Source organism: Etheostoma spectabile, unplaced genomic scaffold (assembly GCF_008692095.1).
Source record: "Etheostoma spectabile isolate EspeVRDwgs_2016 unplaced genomic scaffold, UIUC_Espe_1.0 scaffold00018702, whole genome shotgun sequence".
NCBI classification, from domain to species: Eukaryota; Metazoa; Chordata; class Actinopteri; order Perciformes; family Percidae; genus Etheostoma; species Etheostoma spectabile.
The window spans coordinates 18465-40812 of record NW_022604411.1 but is presented as its reverse complement, the minus strand read 5'-3'; the positions used below and the strand labels follow the sequence as shown (position 1 = coordinate 40812).

Genomic DNA, 22348 nt, shown 5'->3' with positions numbered 1-22348 from the left:
ATTCTGATGTAGGCTTTTAAAAGTAATGCCTTGAATGTCGAATAAATGGTATAATTTAAATCTTATTAAGGCTGTTAAAGGCATATTTTACTCTTTTTCAGGCCACTCTAAAAAGGAATCCTGACGTTATGCCAGCTTCATTCCAAGTCTTGGGAAGACAACACCTATCCAGTGTGTCTTTCAGGTAATTTCAGAGCATTCTGATGTACGGTTTTAAAATTACGGCCTTAAAAGTAAAGCTATGTTGACATTTTGTCAGGCTGTTAAAGGCATATTTAAGTCACCTTCATGCCACTCTAAAATTGATTCCTAATGTTTAACCAGGTTCATTAAAACTATGGTTTAGACAGTTCATATCCATTGTGTCACTCTGATAATTCAGGACCATTCTGATGTAGGCTTTTAAAAGTAAAGCCTTGAATGTCGAACAAATGGTATAATTTAAATCTTATTAAGGCTGTTAAAGGCATATTTTACTCTTTTTCAGGCCACTCTAAAAAAGGAATCCTGACATTATGCCAGCTTCATTCAGTGTGTCTTTCAGGTAATTTCAGAGCATTCTGATGTACGGTTTTAAAATTACGGCCTTAAAGTAAAGCTATGTTGACATTTTGTCAGGCTGTTAAAGGCATATTTAAGTCACCTTCATGCCACTCTAAAATTGATTCCTAATGTTAGACCAGGTTCATTAAAATTATGGGTTAGACACTACATATCCATTGGGTCACTCAGTTAATTTAGGACCATTCTGATTTTTTTTTTAAGGCTGTTAAAGGCATATTTTACTCTTTTTCAGGCTACTCTAAAAATGAATCCTGACGTTATGCCAGCTTCATTCCAAGTCTCGGGGAGACATCACCTATCCAGTGCGTCTCTCAGGTAATTTCAGAGCATTCTGATGTACGATTTTAAAATCAAGAGCTTAAAAGTAAAGCTATAGTGACGTTTTTTCAGGCTGTTAAAGGCATATTTAACTCTATTTCATGCCACTCTAAAATGGATTCCTACTGTTTGCCAGGTTCATTCCAACTATGGGTTAGATACTATATGTCCATTGGTCACTCAGGTATTTAGGACCTTTCTGATGTAGGCTTTTAAAGTAAAGCCAAGCCTGAATGTCGAATAACGAAAATGGTATAATTTAAATCTTGTTAAGGCTGTTAAAGGCATTTTTACTCTTTTCAGGCCACTCTAAAAATGAATCCTGACGTTATGCCAGCTTCATTCCAAGTCTCGGGGAGACATCACCTATCCAGTGCGTCTCTCAGGTTATTTCAGAGCATTCTGATGTACGATTTTAAAATCAAGAGCTTAAAAGTAAAGCTATAGTGACGTTTTTTCAGGCTGTTAAAGGCATATTTAACTCTATTTCATGCTACTCTAAAATGGATTCCTACTGTTGTGCCAGGTTCATTCCAACTATGGGTTAGATACTATATGTCCATTTGGTCACTCAGGTAATTTAGGACCTTTCTGATGTAGGCTTTTAAAAGTAAAGCCTTGAATGTCGAGTAAATGGTATAATTTAAATCTTGTTAAGGCTGTTAAAGGCATTTTTTACTCTTTTTCAGGCCACTCTAAAAATGAATCCTGACGTTATGCCAGCTTCATTCCAAGTCTGGGGAGACGTCACCTATCCAGTGTGTCTCCAGTGTGTCTCTCAGGTAATTTCAGAGCATTCTGATGTATGGTTTTAAAATTAAGGGCTTAAAAGTAAAGCTATATTGACTTTTTTTCAGGCTGTTAAAGGCATATTTTTCTCTTTTTCAGGCTACTCTAAAAAGGAATCCTGTCGTTATTCCAGCTTCATTCCAAGTCTGGGGGAGACACCACCTATCCAGTGTGTTTTCAGTGTGTCTCTCAGGTAATTTCAGAGCATTCTGATGTACGGTTTTAAAATTAAGGGCTTAAAAGTAAAGTTATTTTGACTTTTTTTCAGGATGTTAAAGGCATATTTTTCTCTTTTTCGGGCTACTCGAAAATGGAATCCAGACGTTATTCCAGCTTCATTCCAAGTCTGGGGGAGACCTCACCTATCCAGTGTGTCTCTCAGGTAATTTCAGAGCGTTCTGATGTATGGTTTTAAAATTAAGGGCTTAAAAGTAAAGCTATATTGACTTTTTTCAGGATGTTAAAGGCATATTTTTCTGTTTTTCAGGCTACTCTAAAATGGAATCCTGTCGTTATTCCAGCTTCATTCCAAGTCTTGGGGAGACATCACCTATCCAGTGTGTCTCTCAGTTAATTTCAGAGAATTTTGATGTCTCTGTCTTAAAATTAGGGGCTTAAAAGTAAAGCTATATTGACGTTTTTTCAGGCTGTTAAAGGCATATTTTTCTTTTTTTTCAGGCTACTCTAAAAAGGAATCCTGACGTTATTCCAGCTTCATTCCAAGTCTGGGGGAGACATCAACTATCCAGTGTGTCTCTCAGGTAATTTCAGAGCTTTCTGATTTAGGATTTAAAAATTAAAGCATACAATGTGTAATACATTGTATAATTTAAGTCTTTTTCAGGCTGTTAAAGGCATATTTTTCTCTTTTTCAGGCTACTCTAAAATGGAATCCTGGGGTTATTCCAGCTTCATTCCAAGTCTGGGGGAGACATCACCTATCCAGTGTGTCTCTCAGGTAATTCCAGAACATTCTGATGTCTGGTTTTAAAATTAAGGGCTTAAAAATAAAGCTATATTGACGTTTTTTCAGGCTGTTAAAGGCATATCTTTCTGTTTTTCAGGCTACTCTAAAAAGGAATCCTGACGTTATTCCAGCTTTGTTCCAAGTCTGGGGGAGACATCACCCATCCATTCTGTCCCTCAGGTAATTTCAGAGTGTTCTGATTTAGGAATTTAAAAAATAAAGCCTACAATGTGTAATACATTGTATAATTTAAATCTTTTTCAGGCTGTTAAAGGCATATTTTCTCTTTTTCATGCTACTCTAAAAAGGAATCCCGACGTTTTTCCTTCTTCATTCCAAGTCTGGGGGAGACAACACCTATCCAGTGTGTCTCTCAGGTTATTTCAGAGCATTCTCATGTACGGTTTTAAATTAAAGGGCTTAAAAGTAAAGCTATATTGACGTTTTTTTCAGGCTGTTAAAGGCATATTTTTCTTTTTTTCAGGCTACTCTAGAAAGGAATCCTTACGTTATTCCAGCTGCATTCCAAGTCTGCGGGAGACATTACCTATCCAGTGTGTCTCTCAGGTAATTTCAGAGCATTTTGATGTAGGATTTAAAAAAAAAAGCCTACAATGTCTAATACATAGTATAATTTAAATCTTTTTACTGCTGTTAAAGGCATATTTTTCTCTTTTTCAGGCTACCCTAAAATGGAATCCTGGCGTTATTCCAGCTTCATTCCAAGTCTGGGGGAGACGTCACCTATCCAGTGTGTCTCCCAGGTAACTTCAGAGCATTTGGATGTAGGATTTAAAAAATAAAGCCTACAATGTGTATTACATAGTATAATTTAAATCTTTTTCAGGCTGTTAAAGGCATATTTTTCTTTTTTTCAGGCTACTCTAAAAGGGAATCCTGTCGTTATTCCAGCTTCATTCCAAGTCTGGGGGAGACATCACTTATGCAGTGTGTCTCTCAGGTACTGTCAGAGCATTTTGATGTAGGACTTAAAAAATATAGCCTACAATGTGTATTACATAGTATAATTTAAATCTTTTTCAGGCTGTTAAAGGCATATTTTTCTCTTTTTCAGGCTACTCTAAAAAGGAATCCCGACGTTATTCCTGCTTCATTCCAAGTCTGGGGGAGACTACCCCTATCCAGTGTGTCTCTCAGGTAATTGCAGAGCATTCTGATGTATGGTTTTAAATTAAAGGGCTTAAAAGTAAAACTATATTGACTTTTTTTCAGGCTGTTAATGGCATATTTTTCTCTTTTTCAGGCTACTCTAGAAAGGAATCCTGACGTTATTCCAGCTTCATTCCAAGTCTGGGGAGACGTCACCTATCCAGTGTGTTCAGTGTGTCTCTCAGGTAATTTCAGAGCATTCTGATGTACGGTTTAAAATTAAGGGCTTAAAAGTAAAGCTATATTGACTTTTTTTCAGGATGTTAAAGGCATTTTTCTCTTTTTCGGGCTACTCGAAAAGGAATCCAGACGTTATTCCAGCTTCATTCCAAGTCTGGGGGAGACCTCACCTATCCAGTGTGTCTCTCAGGTAATTTCAGAGCGTCTGATGTATGGTTTTAAAATTAAGGGCTTAAAAGTAAAGCTATTTGACTTTTTTCAGGATGTTAAAGGCATATTTTTCTGTTTTTCAGGCTACTCTAAAATGGAATCCTGTCGTTATTCCAGCTTCATTCCAAGTCTGGGGGAGACATCACCTATCCAGTGTGTCTCTCAGTTAATTTCAGAGCGTTTTGATGTCTCTGTCTTAAAATTAGGGGCTTAAAAGTAAAGCTATATTGACGTTTTTTCAGGCTGTTAAAGGCATATTTTTCTTTTTTTCAGGCTACTCTAAAAGGAATCCTGACGTTATTCCAGCTTCATTCCAAGTCTTGGGGAGACATCAACTATCCAGTGTGTCTCTCAGGTAATTTCAGAGCTTCTGATTTAGGATTTAAAATAAAGCAACAAGTGTAATACAGTATAATTACGTTTTTTCAGGCTGTTAAAGGCATATTTTCTCTTTTTCAGGCTACTCTAAAATGGAATCCTGGGGTTATTCCAGCTTCATTCCAAGTCTGGGGGAGACATCACCTATCCAGTGTGTCTCTCAGGTAATTCCAGAGCATTTCTGATGTCTGGTTTAAAATTAAGGGCTTAAAAATAAAGCTATATTGAAGTTTTTCAGGCTGTTAAAGGCATATCTTTCTGTTTTTCAGGCTACTCTAAAAAGGAATCCTGACGTTATTCCAGCTTTGTTCCAAGTCTGGGGGAGACATCACCCATCCATTCTGTCCCTCAGGTAATTTCAGAGTGTTCTGATTTAGGAATTTAAAAAATAAAGCCTACAATGTGTAATACATTGTATAATTTAAATCTTTTTCAGGCTGTTAAAGGCATATTTTTCTCTTTTTCATGCTACTCTAAAAAGGAATCCCGACGTTATTCCTTCTTCATTCCAAGTCTGGGGGAGACAACACCTATCCAGTGTGTCTCTCAGGTAATTTCAGAGCATTCTCATGTACGGTTTTAAATTAAAGGGCTTAAAAGTAAAGCTATATTGACGTTTTTTTCAGGCTGTTAAAGGCATATTTTTCTTTTTTTCAGGCTACTCTAGAAAGGAATCCTTACGTTATTCCAGCTGCATTCCAAGTCTGGGGGAGACATCACCTATCCATTGTGTCCCTCAGGTAATTTCAGAGCGTTCTGATTTAGGATTTAAAAAATAAAGCCTACAATGTGTATTACATAGTATAATTTAAATCTTTTTAAGGCTGTTAAAGGCTTATTTTACTCTTTTTCAGGCTACTCTAAAATGGTATCCTGACATTATGCCAGCTTCATTCCAAGTCTGGGGGAGACATCAATTATCCAGTTTGTCTCTTAGGTAATTTCAGAGCATTCTGATGTACGGTTTTAAAACTAAGGGCTTAAAAGTAAAGCTACATTGACGTTTTTTCAGGCTGTTAAAGGCATATTTAACTCTCGTTCATGCCACTCTAAAATAGATTCTTACTGTTAGGCCAGGTTCATTCCAACTATGGGTTAGCCACTAAATATCGTTTGGGTCACTCAGGTAATTTAGGACCATTCTCATTTAGGATTTCTAAAATTAAAGCCTTGAATGTCTAATAAATACTATATGTTGAAGCCATTTCTATGGAAATAATCTTTTGAGTTTCTTTTTGTAATATCTGAAAAAAACCTGTGTTTAAAATAGAACATAGAAATTGGAGTTTACCAGTGACCTGAAATAATGTAATTTGATTTGCTGCTAGATGTAGTATAAAAGAAATAGTACTCTGCGAAACAGCCAGAAGCCACTGGACTTTGGAGCAACCACAGTCTTTTGACCTACACGGAATTACAGTTCCTAAGTTTTTGTATTTTATGTTTTGAAATTCTTTAAGTAAACAATCAAACAAAGAACTTTGGATTCAAGACTTTTATTCACTACCGTTTTGTGTTGAGTACAAAAGAACTTTGAAGTCCTAAGCTAGTGAGTCCGCTTGTAGGACTCACATCAAAGTCAAAAGACTGCTCGACATAGTAAAAACACCGGGCAAATTTGGAGGATTGCTCGACGAAGCAGAAAAAGACGAGCAGCGTGAGACGACTGCAAAACAGAAGAAGCTAGTCACTTGTGAAGACAGGGAGCTAATTGACTGGGCTGAGCTGAGGAAACATGCTAGCGGATGCTAGCGAGGAAAATAAACCATTACGGCCGAAAGCTATGCCGCAGCTCAAGAACACAGAAAGACAGCCAGAGGTAGCCTACCTTTAGTCTGAGTCATCGGCTGAATGAAGCTTTCACTGGATCGGGTCTGATATTTTCTTCTTGACTCTATTAGCCTCATGACAATGTTAAAGCTAACCATCGTCTAAGCTACAGCAAGTGTCCACTGGATATTCGGTTCTGAAAGTCATAGAGCTTTACTAGAAGAAATCCTACACTACAATAACTCATTACACAAGTGATTGTGAATGCTTAAGAAGAGTGGAAGCTGTGGACAATTCGAGGAATTGTGACAGTTTTGTGTGGGGATTTCCGAATGACATGACATGGCACATAAAGGCGCAGTTGTGTGTCTTGACCAAAAGAGGGCGCCAAAGCCCACTGAAAAGGCTGTAGAGGAGAAAATTCAAAGACTAAAAGGTGAACGCAAGGGAAAGTTGGCACAAGTAACCAAACAGAAGAATGACTTAACCAAATTGAAGGAAAACGAACACAATGCTAATTACATTAAAGATGAAGCATTGCTAATGTTTGAAAGATACTTAGGACAGTATGAACAGATTAATGAAGAGTTGTGTGAGCTATTAGATGAAGAAGTTAAGAAAACCGATCAAGAAGTCTATCAGAATAGACATGTGGAATTTAAAATGTTTATAAAAGACACAAACAACTGGATTGAAGATGTATTAAAGGATAAAGATGATGATATAAGGCAACAAGATAGTGTATCCAAAGCTAGCTCTGTGGTAAGCCATACTTCCAGGACCTCTGCAATGGCAAGGCAAGGCAAGGCAGCTTTATTTGTATAGCACACTTCAGCAACAGGGCAATTCAAAGTGCTTTACACAAAATCAGTTAAACAGATAAAACACAAGTATATATAACAAGTAAAACAGTTAAAAATCATAAGCATTAAAAACCGGTAAAACACATGAATAGACAGTTAAAAACAAATAGAAACATAAAACACAAGAATAAAAGTTACAGTGCAGCATAAGAAATTTAAAGAAATGAGCAGTCACTTAAAGAAAGGCAGCATCAACAAGAAAGGTCTTCAGCCTTGATTTAAAAGAACTGAGAGTAGCAGCGGATCTACAGGTTTCTGGGAGTTTATTCCAGATATGAGGAGCATAGAAACTGAAAGCTGCTTCACCCTGTTTAGTTCTGACTCTGGGGACAGAAAGTAGACCTGTCCCAGATGACCTGAGAGGTCTGGGTGGTTCATAGTGTAGTAGCAGATCAGAAATGTGTGATTTCTGAAAGTGATTTATAAACTAGCAAGAGTACTTTGAAATCAATTCTTTGAGACAGACTTTGTCTGTTGTTTTTAACATTGTTGTTTGAAGCTGAGCTTTTAATCGTTCCTCTCTTGCTCCAAAAACAACCACCTCAGTTTTTCCTTCATTTAATTTCAGAAAGTTCTGGCACATCCAACCGTTAATTTGTTCGATGTACTTAGTCAGTTTTTGTACTGGACTATAGTCCCCTGGCGATAAGGTTATGTAAATTTGTGTGTCGTCCGCATAACTATGGTAACTTATTTTGTTGTTCTCCATAATCTGGGCCAGTGGGAGCATGTAGACGTACTGTCATGGTTAACATAATCGAAACAATACAGCAAAAATAATGGCTGGAGGTGAGGTTCTAAAAAAGACATGGGCTTGTATTTCATTATTTGCATTCAATTCTTTCTAAAGACTTTTCCAATGACAATTGCCAGATGGTACCAAATACATAGTTCTTACTTCAAAGCATAAGTCTGGTTCTACTGGGGATTGAACCCAGGACCTTCTGCGTGTAAAGCAGACGCTATAACTACTACAGTATGGAATCTCTGTAATACACTTTAAATCTGTAATACTCTATAATCTTTAACATAATCGGAACCATACAGTAAATAAAATGGATGGAGGTGAGGTTATAACAAGTGAAACCAATGCAAAAGCACAGAAGAAGTCTTTTAGATAGACGATATGTCTTTGGAGTAGGTTTTTTTGATTGTTGAGTGTCATTCACTCCCTTTTAAAGAGACGCCTGCCAGGTGGTAACACAAAATAGTTCTTACTTTAAGTCTGGTTCCAATGGGGATTGAACCTAGGACCTTCTGTGTGTAAAGCAGACGTGATAACTACTACACTATGGAACCTCTGTGACATACAGTACTTTTTCTTTACATAATCTGCATATAAATGTGATCTTAACCATAGACTGTAGAATTAGCTGTACTGTATCAATCGATAGGTGGCGCTATTCCAACATTTACGGAACAATAAATACATGTAGATATATTTAGGTTTACTACATATTCGCTGTCACTCAAATCCATGACAAAGCATCTGAGACTGAATCCAGTTTAAAATCAAAAATTAACATGTCTAATAGCATTTTAAACATTTACAGTAAAATATGAATGCTGCATTTCCCCACAAACATGCAGAAATTTGTTTATCTGTAGTGTAGTGGTTATCACGTTTGCCTCACACACGAAAGGTCCCCTGTCAGAAACACATTTCTTTGTTCATGTTGATTTTGCACATTTAAACTCTGCTGAGTTGAACTCTAAATAACCCACATGGAAAAATATTCCTTACGTGAACTCGTGGCCAGGCCTACCGCAGTTTCCATAGTGCAGTTTCTGCCTCTTAAAAGGAAGTTTTTCCTTGCCTCTGTTGCCTAGTGCTTGCTCTTGGTGGGAATTGTTGGGTTTCTGTAAATAACATCACAAAGTATGGTCTAGACCTGCTCTTTTATGAAAAGCGCAGTGAGATAACTTGTTGTGGTTTGGCGCTATCTAATTAAAATTGAATTGAATTAAAGTTTACATAGTGCAGTAGACATCACATTCAGGAATTCAGGAAAATCCTGTCTGAAATTGATGCAGAAAAACTAGTCCATGCATTGGTTACTTTAAGATGGATTACTGCAATTCTTTATTGTCAGGCTGCTTGAAAAAGTCCATAAAGACTCTTCAGCTGATCCAGAATGCTGCTGCATGTGTTCTGACGGGAACCAGGAAAAGAGACCACATCTCTCCTGTTTTAGCTTCTCTGCATTGGCTTCCTGTAAAATCTAGAATAGAATTTAAAATCCTTCTTCTCACCTACAAAGCTCTTCATGGTCAGGCACCATCTTTTCTTAAAGAGCTCATAGTACCTTATTACCCCACCAGAGCACTGCGCTCCCAGAATGCAGGGTTACTTGTGGTTCCTAGAGTCTCCAAAAGTAGAATGGGAGCCAGAGCGTTCAGCTATCAAGTTCCTCACCTGTGGAACCAGGTTCCAGTTTGGGTTCAGGTGGCAGACACCATCTCCACATTTAAGAGTAGTTTTAAGACTTTCCTCTTTGATAAAGCTTATAGTTAGGGCTGGCTCAGGTGAGTCCTGAACCATCCCTTAGTTGTGCTGCTATAGGCCTAGACTGACGGAGTCTGTTTGGGAGAGCCGAATGATTCATGTTGCACCAAACAGTTGAGGGCTCGCCAAAAGCCAGCCCACGTACTGGACTCACTGGTTCCCGCTCCTGCACAACTGAAATGAGAGAGCGATTTGCAGTGAACAATGTATTGTCTAGGGATGAGCGAGTACAGCATTATCTGTATCTGTTTACCACATGAATTATCCGGATCCGTACTCGGACTGGGCGGGGCCTAAACCGGAAGTGGTCATATTCAACCCGGAAGTGGGTCGGGTTCTCTTGAAATGTGCGGGGCTTTAACCGGTATGTTATGTAAGCATGCAATTGATGAGTTGATCAAAAATTGTTATATTTATTGCTGATTTGAAAACTACATGACAGCATCAGCATTGAGCTTCAGATCAGTGGTGTTGTCATGGTAACAAACAAACTACAGAACGTTTTGCAACAATGAATACAACACATGCTGTTGCAATTATGAAGTAAAATGTAATGAACAAGAGTTTTCATACTCAATATAACTTTCTTTTTTTAACTTTTTATTTTTTTATGATCAGTGTGATTTTTTTTTTTTGGTTCTTTTTTTTATTTTTATTTCCACACCAGGTATATGTGTGTGTGTGTGTGTGTGTGTGTGTGTGTGTGTGTGTGTAAGAGAGACACAGAGAGAGAGGGGGCGGGGGGCAGCTGACAGTTAAAAAAAAAAAAAAATCTCCGATGGCAGAGACGCAACGGGAGTTGCATTTAAACCAAGCAGCACGTCTGAAACCCCACGAGCCCAGAAATCTACTGGTACTATGTAAGGACTACAAACCCCACATTCACCAGAAATCTACTGGTTACTATGTAAGGACTACAATTCAATTCAATTCAATTTTATTTATAGTATCAATTCATAACAAGAGTTATCTCAAGACACTTTACAGATAGACCACACTCCAGAATTTACAAGGACCCAACAGTTCTAATAGTTTCCTCCAGAGCAAGCAACAGTGCGACAGTGGCGAGGAAAAACTGCCTTTTAGGCAGAAACCTCGGTCAGACCCAGGCTCTTGGTAGGCGGTGTCTGACGGGCCGGTTGGGGTTAGAATGAAGAGTGGCAATAACAAAAATAGAAAAAATTAGTAGTTTGTAGAAGTTCTTTGTAGTAGTTCATGGCATAGCAGGACGCTGTGCGGCATTACAAGGCACAGCAGGACGTAGCAGGACGTAGCAGGACGTAGCAGGACGTAGCAGGACGTAGCAGGGCACCGCAGTGTAGCAGTTGAACATGGCATCACAGAACGTGTAGCGGGACCATGGCGATAGCTGCTACCCTGATTTCGGAGCCTCTCTGATCCAAGGGAACATGCTGGTGAAAAAAGAACATAAGGACTCCGGGGAATGACTCCCCAGAAATAGGTTAGTAACACGCATTTCTGGGACATGGATGCACATAAATGAAAAGATAGAAAGATAGAGGAGAGAGGAGCTCAGTGTATCAAAATAAGTCCCCAGCTGTCTAAAACTATTACAGCAAAACCAAGAGAGACGAGGTAAAGAGAGCTCCAGCCCGGCCGGGCCAGAACTCTCCCCAACCGGATCGGGCTGTATGCCAAGTCTCCCTTTAGTTCTATTATATTCTTGATTATATGTTAGATAAATCTGAAAACTATGTGACTAACTACTACTCCCTAACATATTCGATTCTATGCCCTAACTAGTGTATCAAAATAAGTCCCAGCTGTCTAAAACTATTACAACAAAACCAAGAGAGACGAGGTAAAGAGAGCTCCAGCCCGGCCGGGCCAGAACTCTCCCCAACCGGATCGGGCTGTATGCCAAGTCTCCCTTTAGTTATATTATATGAAACTATGTGACTAACTACTACTCCCTAACAATATTCGATTCTATGCCCTAACTATAAGCTTTATCAAAAAGGAAAGTCTTAAGCCTACTCTTAAATGTGGAGACGGTGTCTGCCTCCCGAACCCAAACTGGAACCTGGTTCCACAGGAGAGGAGCCTGATAGCTGAACGCTCTGGCTCCCGTTCTACTTTTAGAGACTCTAGGAACCACCAGTAACCCTGCATTCTGGGAGCGTAGTTCTCTCCCAGGGTTGTAAGGTACTATGAGCTCTTTAAGATAAGATGGAGCCTGACCATGAAGAGCTTTGTAGGTGAGAAGAAGGATTTTAAATTCTATTCTAAATTTTACAGGAAGCCAATGCAGAGAAGCTAAAACAGGAGAGATGTGGTCTCTTTTCCTGATTCCCGTCAGAACACGTGCCGCAGCATTCTGGATCAGCTGAAGAGTCTTTATGGATTTTTTCGAGCAGCCTGATAGTAAAGAATTGCAGTAATCCAACCTAGAAGTAACAAATGCATGGACTAATTTTTCTGCATCATTTTTAGACAGGATATTCCTGATTTTTGCAATATTACGTAGGTGAAAAAAGGCGATCCTTGAAATTTGCTTTAAGTGGGAATTAAAGGACATGTCCTGATCAAAGATGACTCCAAGATTCTTCACAGTGGTGCTGGAGGCCAGGGTGATGCCATCCAGAGTAACTATATCTTTGGATAGTGCGTCACGGAGGTGCTTGGGTCCGAGAGCAATAACTTCAGTTTTATCTGAGTTTAACATTAGAAAATTACAGGTCATCCAGGTTTTAATATCCTGAAGGCACGTTTGAAGTTTAGCTAACTGATTAGTTTCATCCGGCTTGATTGATAGATATAATTGAGTATCATCTGCATAACAATGAAAGTTTATGGAGTGTTTCCTAATAATACTGCCTAAAGGAAGCATATATAAAGTGAACAGGATTGGACCGAGCACAGATCCTTGTGGGACTCCATGACTAACCTTGGCGTGCACAGAGGATTCATCGTTAACATTAACAAACTGAGATCGATCTGATAAATAAGACTTAAACCAGCTTAGAGCAGTCCCTTTAATGCCAATTAAATGTTCCAATCTCTGTAATAAGATATAATGGTCAATGGTATCAAATGCAGCGCTAAGATCTAATAACACAAGTACAGAGATAAGTCCTTTGTCTGATGCAATTAGGAGGTCATTAGTAATTTTAACAAGTGCTGTCTCTGTGCTATGATGAACTCTAAATCCTGACTGAAAATCCTCAAATAAGCTGTTGCTATGCAGAAAGTCGCACAGCTGTTTGGCGACTGCTTTCTCAAGAATCTTAGAGAGAAATGGAAGGTTGGATATAGGTCTATAGTTGGCTAAAACATCTGGATCAAGGTTTGGCTTTTTCAGAAGAGGTTTAATTACAGCTACTTTAAAGTACTGTGGTACATAGCCTGTTAATAAAGACAAATTGGTTATATTCAGTAGTGAAGTGTTGACTAATGGTAAAACTTCTTTAAGTAGCCTAGTCGGGATGGGATCTAAGAGGCAGGTTGATGGCTTAGATGAAGAAATAATTGAATTAAATGATAAAGATCAAGTGAAGCAAAGCAGTCAAAACATGTATCTGGTTTTACAGCTGTTTCTAACGTTCCTGAGTTTAGAGATAAGCCAGTTAAAGGCAGGTCTTGGTGAATTTTGCTTCTAATAGTTATAATTTTATCATTGAAGAACCTCATAAAGTCGTTACTACTAAGAGCTATGGGAATACTTGGCTCAGTAGAGCTGTGACCTTCTGTTAGCCTGGCTACAGTGCTGAAAAGAAACCTGGGGTTGTTCCTATTTTCCTCTATCAATGACGAGTAGTACGCTGCTCTGGCATTACGGAGGGCCTTCCTATACGTTTTAAGACTATCTTGCCAGGTTAAACGAGAATTTTCCAGTTTGGTGGAGCGCCAGATCTTCTCAAGTTTCCGCGATATTTGCTTTAATTTGCGAGTTTCAGTGTTATACCATGGAGCTAACCTTCTTTGTTTTATTATCTTCTTTTTTAGAGGGGCAACAGAGTCTAGAGTCATTCGTAGCGAGCCTGCTGCACTATCAACAAAATGATCGATTTGGGAGGGACTAATAGCATAGGAGTCCTCCGTTACTTTGGGACTTGGTAATGAATTAAATGCTAATGGAATCGCATCCTTAAATTTAGCTACAGCACTATCAGATAGACATCTTGTATAGGATGTTTTGCCTAACGGCGTGTAGTTCAGCAGTATAAACTCAAAAGTTATCAAACAGTGGTCAGATAGGAAGGGATTCTGTGGGAACACTATTAAATGTTCAATTTCAACACCATACACCAGAACAAGATCGAGGGTGTGGTTAAAACGGTGAGTCGGTTTATGTACACTTTGAGAGAAGCCAATAGAATCTAATAGAGAGATAAACGCAGTGCTAAGGCTATCATTCTCATCGTCCACATGAATATTAAAATCCCCTACAATAATAACTTTGTCCGTTTGTAGCACTAAGTTCGATAGAAACTCTGCAAATTCGGATAAAAATTCAGAGTATGGACCAGGTGCTCGGTACACTATAACAAATAGAACTGGTTGCATTGATTTCCAACTTGGGTGTGAAAGACTAAGAACAAGACTTTCAAATGAGTTATAATTTAGTTTAGGTTTAGAGCTAATTAGTAGACTAGAATCAAAGATAGCTGCAACTCCACCTCCTCGGCCTGCGCCTCGAGGAATGTGAGTATTAATATGACTGGGGGGGGTGGACTCATTTAGACTAAGATATTCTCCATTACCCAGCCAGGTTTCAGTAAGACAAAATAAATCAATATTAGAATCTGATATCAATTCATTTACTAGTACACCTTTAGAAGAGAGAGATCTGATGTTTAAGAGTCCACATTTAATTCTCCTATTCTTTTGAACTATTGCACTTGTGGTTTTAATTGTTATGAGGTTTTCATGCACTGCTCCTCTTCTGTTTACCTTTGATTTAAATAATTTTAATGGTCGGGGGGCAGACACCGTCACTATGGGATTTTTACTAGGTAACACCTGGAATAAAGGAGCAGAGAAGTGTGTTAGACTGGGACTCTGCCTCCTGGTCCCAACTATGGATTGTCAAGGATTAGGTCCACCAATAAACTTGTCAATGTTTCTAGAAATGAGAGCTGCTCCAGCCCAAGTGGGATGAATGCCGTCTCTCCGAATCAGACCAGGTCCTCCCCAGAAAGACTGCCAGTGATCCACAAAGCCCACATCATTATCTGGACACCACCTCGATAGCCAGCGGCGAAATGACGACATGCGGCTATACATGTCATCGCTGGTTAGATTTGGCAGGGGTCCAGAGAAAACTACGGTGTCCGACATTGACTTCGCGTATGTACACACCGATTCAACATTAATCTTAGTAACCTCCGATTGCCGTAACCGGGAGTCATTAACGCCAACGTGAATAACAATCTTGCTGTATTTACGTTTATCCTTAGCCAGCAGTTTCAGATAAGACTCAACGTCGCCCGCTCTAGCCCCCGGGATGCACTTAACTACGGCTGCCGGCTTCGCTAACTTCACGTTTCTCAGAATGGAGCTGCCGATAACCAGAGTTGGTTTCTCAGCGGGGGGGGTTGCTGAGTGGGGAAAATCTGTTAGAAACGCTAACAGGCTGGTGGCAGTCCGACGTCTTGGAAAGCTTACGACTGTCTCTTCCTCGTCCTCGCACAGTAACCCACGCACTATGTCCTGACTGCTCCGGAGTTCGCGAGGAACGGCTACCAGAGGCTAACTCAGGCTCAGGCCGGCCCGTGCCGACTACCGGGGGGGGGTTAGCTACAGTAACTGACGACTGATCTGTCATGGTGCGGATCCGGACTTCTAACTCACTAAGCCTCGCCTCCACGTCCAAAAATAAACTACACTTGTTACACACGCCATCACCGCTAAAGAATGCAGAGGAGTAACTAAACATCTCACACATCGAGCAGGAGAAAGTCGGAGAGGGGGCCGACATAACTAACTGCTAGGCTAAAGCCGTTAGCGGCTAAGCTAAAGTATGGTAGCGTTAGCTACCAAGCGTTAAAACAGCTGTTATTAACAAAAGTCGCTAAAAAAAATGAGAAGATATGTGAGTGCTTAGGCAGAACTGCTATAAGAATAAGTGTTTAGCGGACAGTTAGCCGCTGTAATAGCAAATCTAACAACCTGAACTGGTATGTCGTGAGCAGCAGCTACCAACACGCAAACAACACAAAGGCACAGGAAACGGAAATGAGTCAGGTACGCTTACCGTAATCACCGATGACAAACCCCACATTCACCAGAAATCTACTGGTTACTATGTAAGGACTACAAACCGAAGTTAAAAACAAACCTGAAGCTGAAGAAACCCTAAACGTTAACGGAACAGATCCGCAGACCGAAATGACTGCCTGCCTGACGGAGCGGGAGCGCGCGCACGAGAGAGAGAGAGAGAAGAGAGAGAGAGAGAGAGAGAGAGAGAGAGAGAGAGAGAGAGAGAGAGAGCGGCCGAGGGAGCGCATTTCTCCATGTTCTGTGTGTGTGTGATTGATCCGAGCGGGTTAGTAGGCGGGGGGGGGGGGGGGGGGGGGGGCGCGGGACTATCACAGAACGCTGCGCGGCCAGTTGAGGAGTTGTATTCAATCCGAGCACGGATATTGACTCATATTACTCGGATAATACTTGTACTCGGCAAAAGTGCTTTATCCGTACCGGATACTCGTTTCAGCCGGATACTCAGATCACCCCTAGTATTGTCCACTAGAAAGGCAACAGATGTGTTACTTTTCAACTATGATTTATACCATAGCAGTGCAAGCATTTTGCCCAAGTTTGATATTGAGTCACCACAGTTGCATTTACAGGTTTTGAAGCCATATACAACATTAACATTACTTGTTTTACCCAGGTTTCTTCTTTTTTCAGTGATCTAAAAAAAAGTTTTAAAAAATCTGAAAATCTTCAGGGGACATAGCTCAGTGGTAGAGCGCATGCTTTGCATGTATGAGGACTTGGCATCTCCAGCAGGTATTATGATTAAAACATAAACTTCTTCTTGCTCAAGGTGAAAACGTTTTAAAAACGTCTGTATAAAAGCATAGGTTGGTGGAAGGAAAAAAGACCCAGGTACTATAAGATCAGAGGGTAAGATCTTGAATCTTCTGAGGTATGATCCCATCCAGAACCGTGCCATAGCTGCAGTTTTAGGATTTCTGGATGGCGCCGTGGCTGCTGTTATGTGTATAGCTGTAAATCTGCTCACTAAAAACAATAACAGGTCCGGCACTCCTTTACCTCCTTTCTCCTTTGACTTCTTCATAACTCTTCTTATCACTCGTTCCCACTTGGACCTCTACACGAAATAAAAGATGGCTCGTTCCAGGTCTAAAATCTATTTTCTGGGTGACAAACTGTTTTGAACACTTGAGGTATTTCAGTGAAGTCTTTGGTCTTGGACAGTTACCTTGCAATCTAACACTGTATATCCTATTGTCTCTGGAACAATAGTTGGCAGTTGGAGGAGTGATGGTTCTTTACAGTGAATATCCAAAAGAAGATGTTCACAAGTTCAGCCCAGGTAAATGCTTAGCCCATATTCACACAGACGTAAACCTACTCACTTAATGCTGGTTACAATATTGTAAAATCAAAAATGCCAGAGAAAGGTGACAAAGTGTGATAAAAAAATGTAATCAAATATTGTCATTTTTCAATAAAGTATTGGCTTTTTCCTCGCGAAAAAGTCATATCAACTGCTTGGAAGGCAGCTATGCTAACCACTATACCACCATCACTGGACAATGTAACGTTTACTGCAAATCTTGCAACACATCTGGTTATTGAGACTGAAAATAAATGCTCAGAGCTGCATCGGTGCCTTCCAGTACCTATGAGATATTACAAGAATATCCATGAATGCACATCTGCCATTCGTTATAAAGGGATGAGGGACCACCATTAAAGTATGGCCTTTGTCGTCAGCAGGATTCAAACTTGCGAGGGGAGACCCCAATGGATTTCAAGTCAATTGCCTTAACCACTCGGCCACGACAACCTGAAAAGCAGCGCTATACCTGTGTGCACTAATATTGATAACCTATTCAAGGCAAGGCGCCTTTATTTGTATTGCATATTTCAGGAACTGGGCAATTCAAAGTGCTTTACACAAAAAGAGTTATAAATAAAAATAGATAAAACAACAATAAACAGTTAAAAAATTAAAACAGATAAAATGCAAGAATAAAAGTTACAGTGCAGTATACAAAATTAAACATTAAAGAAATAAACAACCATTTAAAGAAAGGCAACATCAAAAAGAAAGGTCTTCAGCCTTGATTTAAAAGAACTGAGAGTAACAGCGTATCTGCAGTTTTCTGGAAGTTTGTTCCAGAAATAAGGAGTATAGAAACTGAACGCTGCTTCCCCCTGTTTAGTTCTGACTCTGGGGACAGAAAGTAGACCTGTCCCAGATGACCTGAGAGGTCAGGGGGGGTCATAGTGTAGTAGCAGATCAGAAATGTATTTTGGCCCTAAACCGTTTAGTGATTTATAAACTAGCAAAAGTACTTTGACATCAATTCTTTGAGGTACAGGAAGCCAGTGTAAAGACTTCAGAACTGGAGTGATGTGATCCAGTCTCTTGGTCTTAGTGAGGACTCGAGCAGCAGCGTTCTGAATCAGCTGCAGCTGTCTGATTGATTTTTTAGGGAGACCTGTAAAGACACCGTTACAGTAGTCAAGTCTACAGAAGATGAAAGCATGGACCAGTTTTTCCAAATCCAGTTGACACATAAGTCCTTTAACCCTTGATATGTTCTTAAGGTTGATAATAGGCTGACTTTGTAATTGTCTTAATGTGGCTGTTAAAATTCAGGTCAGAGTCCATGACTACACCAAGATTTCTGGCTTTGTCTGTTGTTTTCAATGATCTGAGCCAGTGGAAGCATGTAGATGTTAAACAGAAGAGGCCTCAGAATGGAGCCTTGGGGAACTCCGCACATCATATTTGTATGCTCAGATGCATAATTACCTATTGACACAAAGTAGTCCCTACTCTGTAAGTAGGATTCAAACCCATTTAGTACTGAGCCAGAAAGGCCAACCCAGTTTTCCAATCGGTCTAGTAATATGTCATGGTCAAGTAACCTTTCTGATGACTTCAACAAGTAGCACTTACTGCATACATAACTCAAGTCAGTGCCTGTGTTTGGGTAGTTCTGGTGCCAGAGTAATGCATTTTACTAGTGGTGGGAAGAATTGTGAAATTGACTGTCTCTGCATTTGTTCAGATATATTTTTGATGATGACCTCACAACCAGGACAACTCCAAAGTGAAGAGAAATGTCTGATGATGAACTTACAACAAGGACAATCCCCAAAGAGAAGCACTTATGACCATACCAATCATCAGGGTCTTCATTTGAGACAATCTGAATGTGATTACAATGACATCAAATGACTTTATTGATCGCTGGGGGAAAAAGAACATAAGGACTTCAGGGAATGACTTGCCAGAGCTAGGTTAGTAACAAGCATTTTTTGGACATGGAATCACACAAATGGAAAGATAAAGGAGAGAGGAGCTCAGTGCGTCAAAGGAAGTTCCCCGGCAGTCCAAAACTATCTCGGTGTAACTAAGAGAGACTGGGTAAAGAGAGGAGCCTGGTCGGGCTAGAACTCTCCCCTGCTGGATCAAGCTGTACTGCTAATAAATTAATCTGCGACTCCCTAACAATAAGTTTTATCAAAGAGGAGAGTTTTAAGTTTACTCTTAAATGTGATGACGGTGTCTGCGTAAACTTGCTTACACGAGGTCGGACCAGATGTGAAATTTTTTTGCAGCCCATGCTCACGTTCAAACTTATAAATGCCGAAATTTGTGTAGGAATCGGAGTACGCCCGTCCTACGCCTGTTTTGGGTTGTACGCATGTTTCATAAATGAGGGCCAATGTGAGCACAATAAAGATTTCTTGAAGAAAAGTTTGTGCTTTATAGTTTTTTTTTCAATTCTTCTGGTCACCATTTAACATCTTTTGTCTGTAGTTCTCTATTCTGTCAGGGTTTAACTCTATCTCCCCCAACTCTTTCTTTTGTTTCCTGTTATGTCTCTGCAAGAAGTATTATGCTTTTGGGTTGTCCGTCCATCTCTACATCAGAATCGGAAACCGGATTTGAACCAGCGACATAAGGATTTCAGCTTTATGCCACTACAGTCCTCCGCTCTACCAACTGAGCTATCGAAGGGAGCTACCACTTACACACGCACTTTCCATTCTTGTTAATGTGATAACACAGGACCCCCTGGAGGGACTTTCAGTGATAGAGCGCATTTTCAGTCTCAATGCCCAGATGTATTAGAAGATTTGAAGTAAAGATTAACAAGTAAGCTAATTATCAATATCTACATTAACAGAATGTTAATGTTACTTCCACTGAAATATTATACCTTTGTACAAACTCAATTATGAAATATTTCTCAGCCTGGAAGAGGGTTGAAGTTCCAAAGAGGGCAGCAATACTATATAGACGGTATTTGCTTCAGGAAAAGAGGATGAACCAACACTGAAAGTAAGAATTGATATGAGAGAGGATGTTGAAGATCAGGAGGGAAGACTGATCAGCTTTACAAGGTTAATAAAGTAGATTGGGCCAGACCACTCTATTGCAGATTGGAAGGTAATTTTACAAATATTGCACCTAAATAAATACTTAGTTCCTTCAATTTTCAAATAACAATATTTTTTTATAGGTGATGTAGCAACTGGAGAGGGTGCAGCGTCATTTCTTCAGCCTAGTGATGCACAAGTTGCAGAATGGATTCTTGATGGATTTTGGCAAGTTTTTGGACACTTAAATAATTTAATTATGTAGTCCCTTATCACAAGCATGTTTCAAATGACTTTACAGATAATGAACTTTACTAAAGTCTACATTTCTATGTAATAACCTGTATAATTAAGGGAGATGCGCCATTGCTCTCCATGTAGGAAATGGAACAAGCACTATGCTTTTTGAGGGCCAAGCTGATCACCTCATCCCTTCCACCTCCCAAGTGCTTGTGCAGAGTGACTTGTTCAAGATGGCAGGGAGGATGATAGGTCACTCCTTTCTTCATGGTGGGCCTCCACTGACGGGTGTCAGCCCAGCAATTCTGCATGTTTTGTTAGGTGGCTCCCGGGAGACAGCAACCATCGTGCTGGAAGATGTGGCAGACATCGATATCCGCGAGACAATACAGCTGGTAGGTTTGGAGCGCAATGTAAAGTATGAACTAAGCAACATTAATACTCACATGCATGTCACCATATTCGTATACCTTGTCTCAACCATCTATTAAGCTTGAGATGAAAACAAGCAGTGAGCTGACAGAGGACCAGAGGGCTGTCGTTAACCAGTTGGCGTTATCTTGGCACCTTCCTGTGTTAACAAAAGCCAACCACGTATGGCTTTTACAGAGTCTTCTACAGCATGCGGTAAGCTCAAACAACCAAAACTTTATTTTCAGAAAGGGAGGGATTTCGCTGTTGTGGTAGGAGTTTGACTCAACTGTTAATTTAACTGTTTCTGGTGAAATGTACAGTATTTTACTGTTCAATTATTTAAACAATACCAAGTTTGTATGCACATTACTCCTTGAAACAATTAATTCACTTTAATATCAATGTAGGTGTTGGGGCAAACTTCCAAACAAATGAAACAGCTGAGGCAGGGACTGCAGGACACTATGTTATGGCCACTGTTGGAGGCCAGGCCAGATGTGGTTTCAGTGGTTTTCCCACATCAGTCCATGGCTAAATGCAGTGCTCAGGTATTTCAATCCATGTTATTAGAGATACATTTCTGATTTGATTCTGCTCAGTCATGACAGTGTTTGCAAATAGTTTGACTTTCTCTTTGGCACAGGGCATGGAGCTGCCCACGCAGCAGAGCATCTGAGGTCCACTGGATCTAACCCAGACCTTTGTTGCTCTGCACAGGTGACACAGAAGGAAGCAAAAACACACTGCACACAAACGTGGCTCATAGCTGTTATAAAATTAGCAAAGTATGCCTAAATTAATCTGTTTTGCTTTGGTACTGTTAATGCATTAATATTTAAAAATACATTCAGATGGTTCTAAACAACATCATCTGGCCTGGAGAAGAGGAAAAGGAGGATGATGATGATGGATGCTCTGTTGAAGTAACATGCAAAATGGCTGGCTACCTACGTCAGTTTGTGGAGACAGGTATATCATTTTCATGTTTCTCAGTTGTGCTTTTAGGATCTACAGTTATTATAGAACTTGTTGAAAGCATAACATTTACAATAGTGAAGACTTAAAACACACGGAATTATGCAGTGATCAAAAAGGTGTTAAAAGAAACTTTGTTTTGTGGCCTCCTTGTGCCTTGATGGTAAATTTCAAACCTTTATTTAACCAGGATAAAAAACTCCTTGAGATTAAAATCTCTTTTACAAGAGTGTCCTGGCAAGTGGCAGCAGCACGTTTCAGACAGAGACACTTACATGTAAATACATAAACACACTTTCACTCATATTCAAACAACGTCATCATAAAATACCAGGGTCCTAAATCAATTTAAAAACAGTGACATACAGACTGCCCTTCTGTAAGGTCCTTTAACAAGCCTTTAAAAGAATAAAATGAGACCAACTCCTTCAAATGGAGTTCATTCTGAAG

General features: G+C 39.8%; 1 protein-coding gene and 2 non-coding genes across 3 annotated transcripts; 1 reads left to right on the top strand and 2 right to left on the bottom strand.

Annotated features, from left to right (window-relative positions):
- Nucleotides 1-8435: 8435 nt before the first annotated feature.
- On the bottom strand, nucleotides 8436-8508 carry trnav-uac (transfer RNA valine (anticodon UAC)). The gene has a single exon. It is a non-coding gene; the product is annotated as a tRNA-Val (tRNA).
- A 9127-nt stretch (nucleotides 8509-17635) lies between these two features.
- Nucleotides 17636-17717, bottom strand: trnas-uga (transfer RNA serine (anticodon UGA)). The gene has a single exon. It is a non-coding gene; the product is annotated as a tRNA-Ser (tRNA).
- Nucleotides 17718-20448: 2731 nt separating this feature from the next.
- On the top strand, nucleotides 20449-21599 carry LOC116681739 (G2/M phase-specific E3 ubiquitin-protein ligase-like). Its single transcript, XM_032509670.1, has 4 exons — nucleotides 20449-20904; nucleotides 21002-21136; nucleotides 21331-21471; nucleotides 21567-21599. The coding sequence occupies exons 1-4, from the start codon at nucleotides 20668-20670 to the stop codon at nucleotides 21597-21599; spliced, it is 546 nt and encodes a 181-aa protein (XP_032365561.1). The 5' UTR covers nucleotides 20449-20667.
- The last annotated feature ends 749 nt before the right edge of the window (nucleotides 21600-22348 follow it).

What these genes read in the sequence shown, in the direction of transcription:
- LOC116681739 (XM_032509670.1), top strand. Translation starts at nt 20,668, where the DNA reads ATGCTTTTTGAGGGCCAAGCTGATCACCTCATCCCTTCCACCTCCCAA. An exon ending in TCCGCGAGACAATACAGCTG is followed by an intron (nt 20,905 to 21,001) that starts GTAGGTTTGGAG and finishes CCATCTATTAAG; the next exon opens with CTTGAGATGAAAACAAGCAG. An exon ending in TGGCTAAATGCAGTGCTCAG is followed by an intron (nt 21,472 to 21,566) that starts GTATTTCAATCC and finishes TCTTTGGCACAG; the next exon opens with GGCATGGAGCTGCCCACGCA.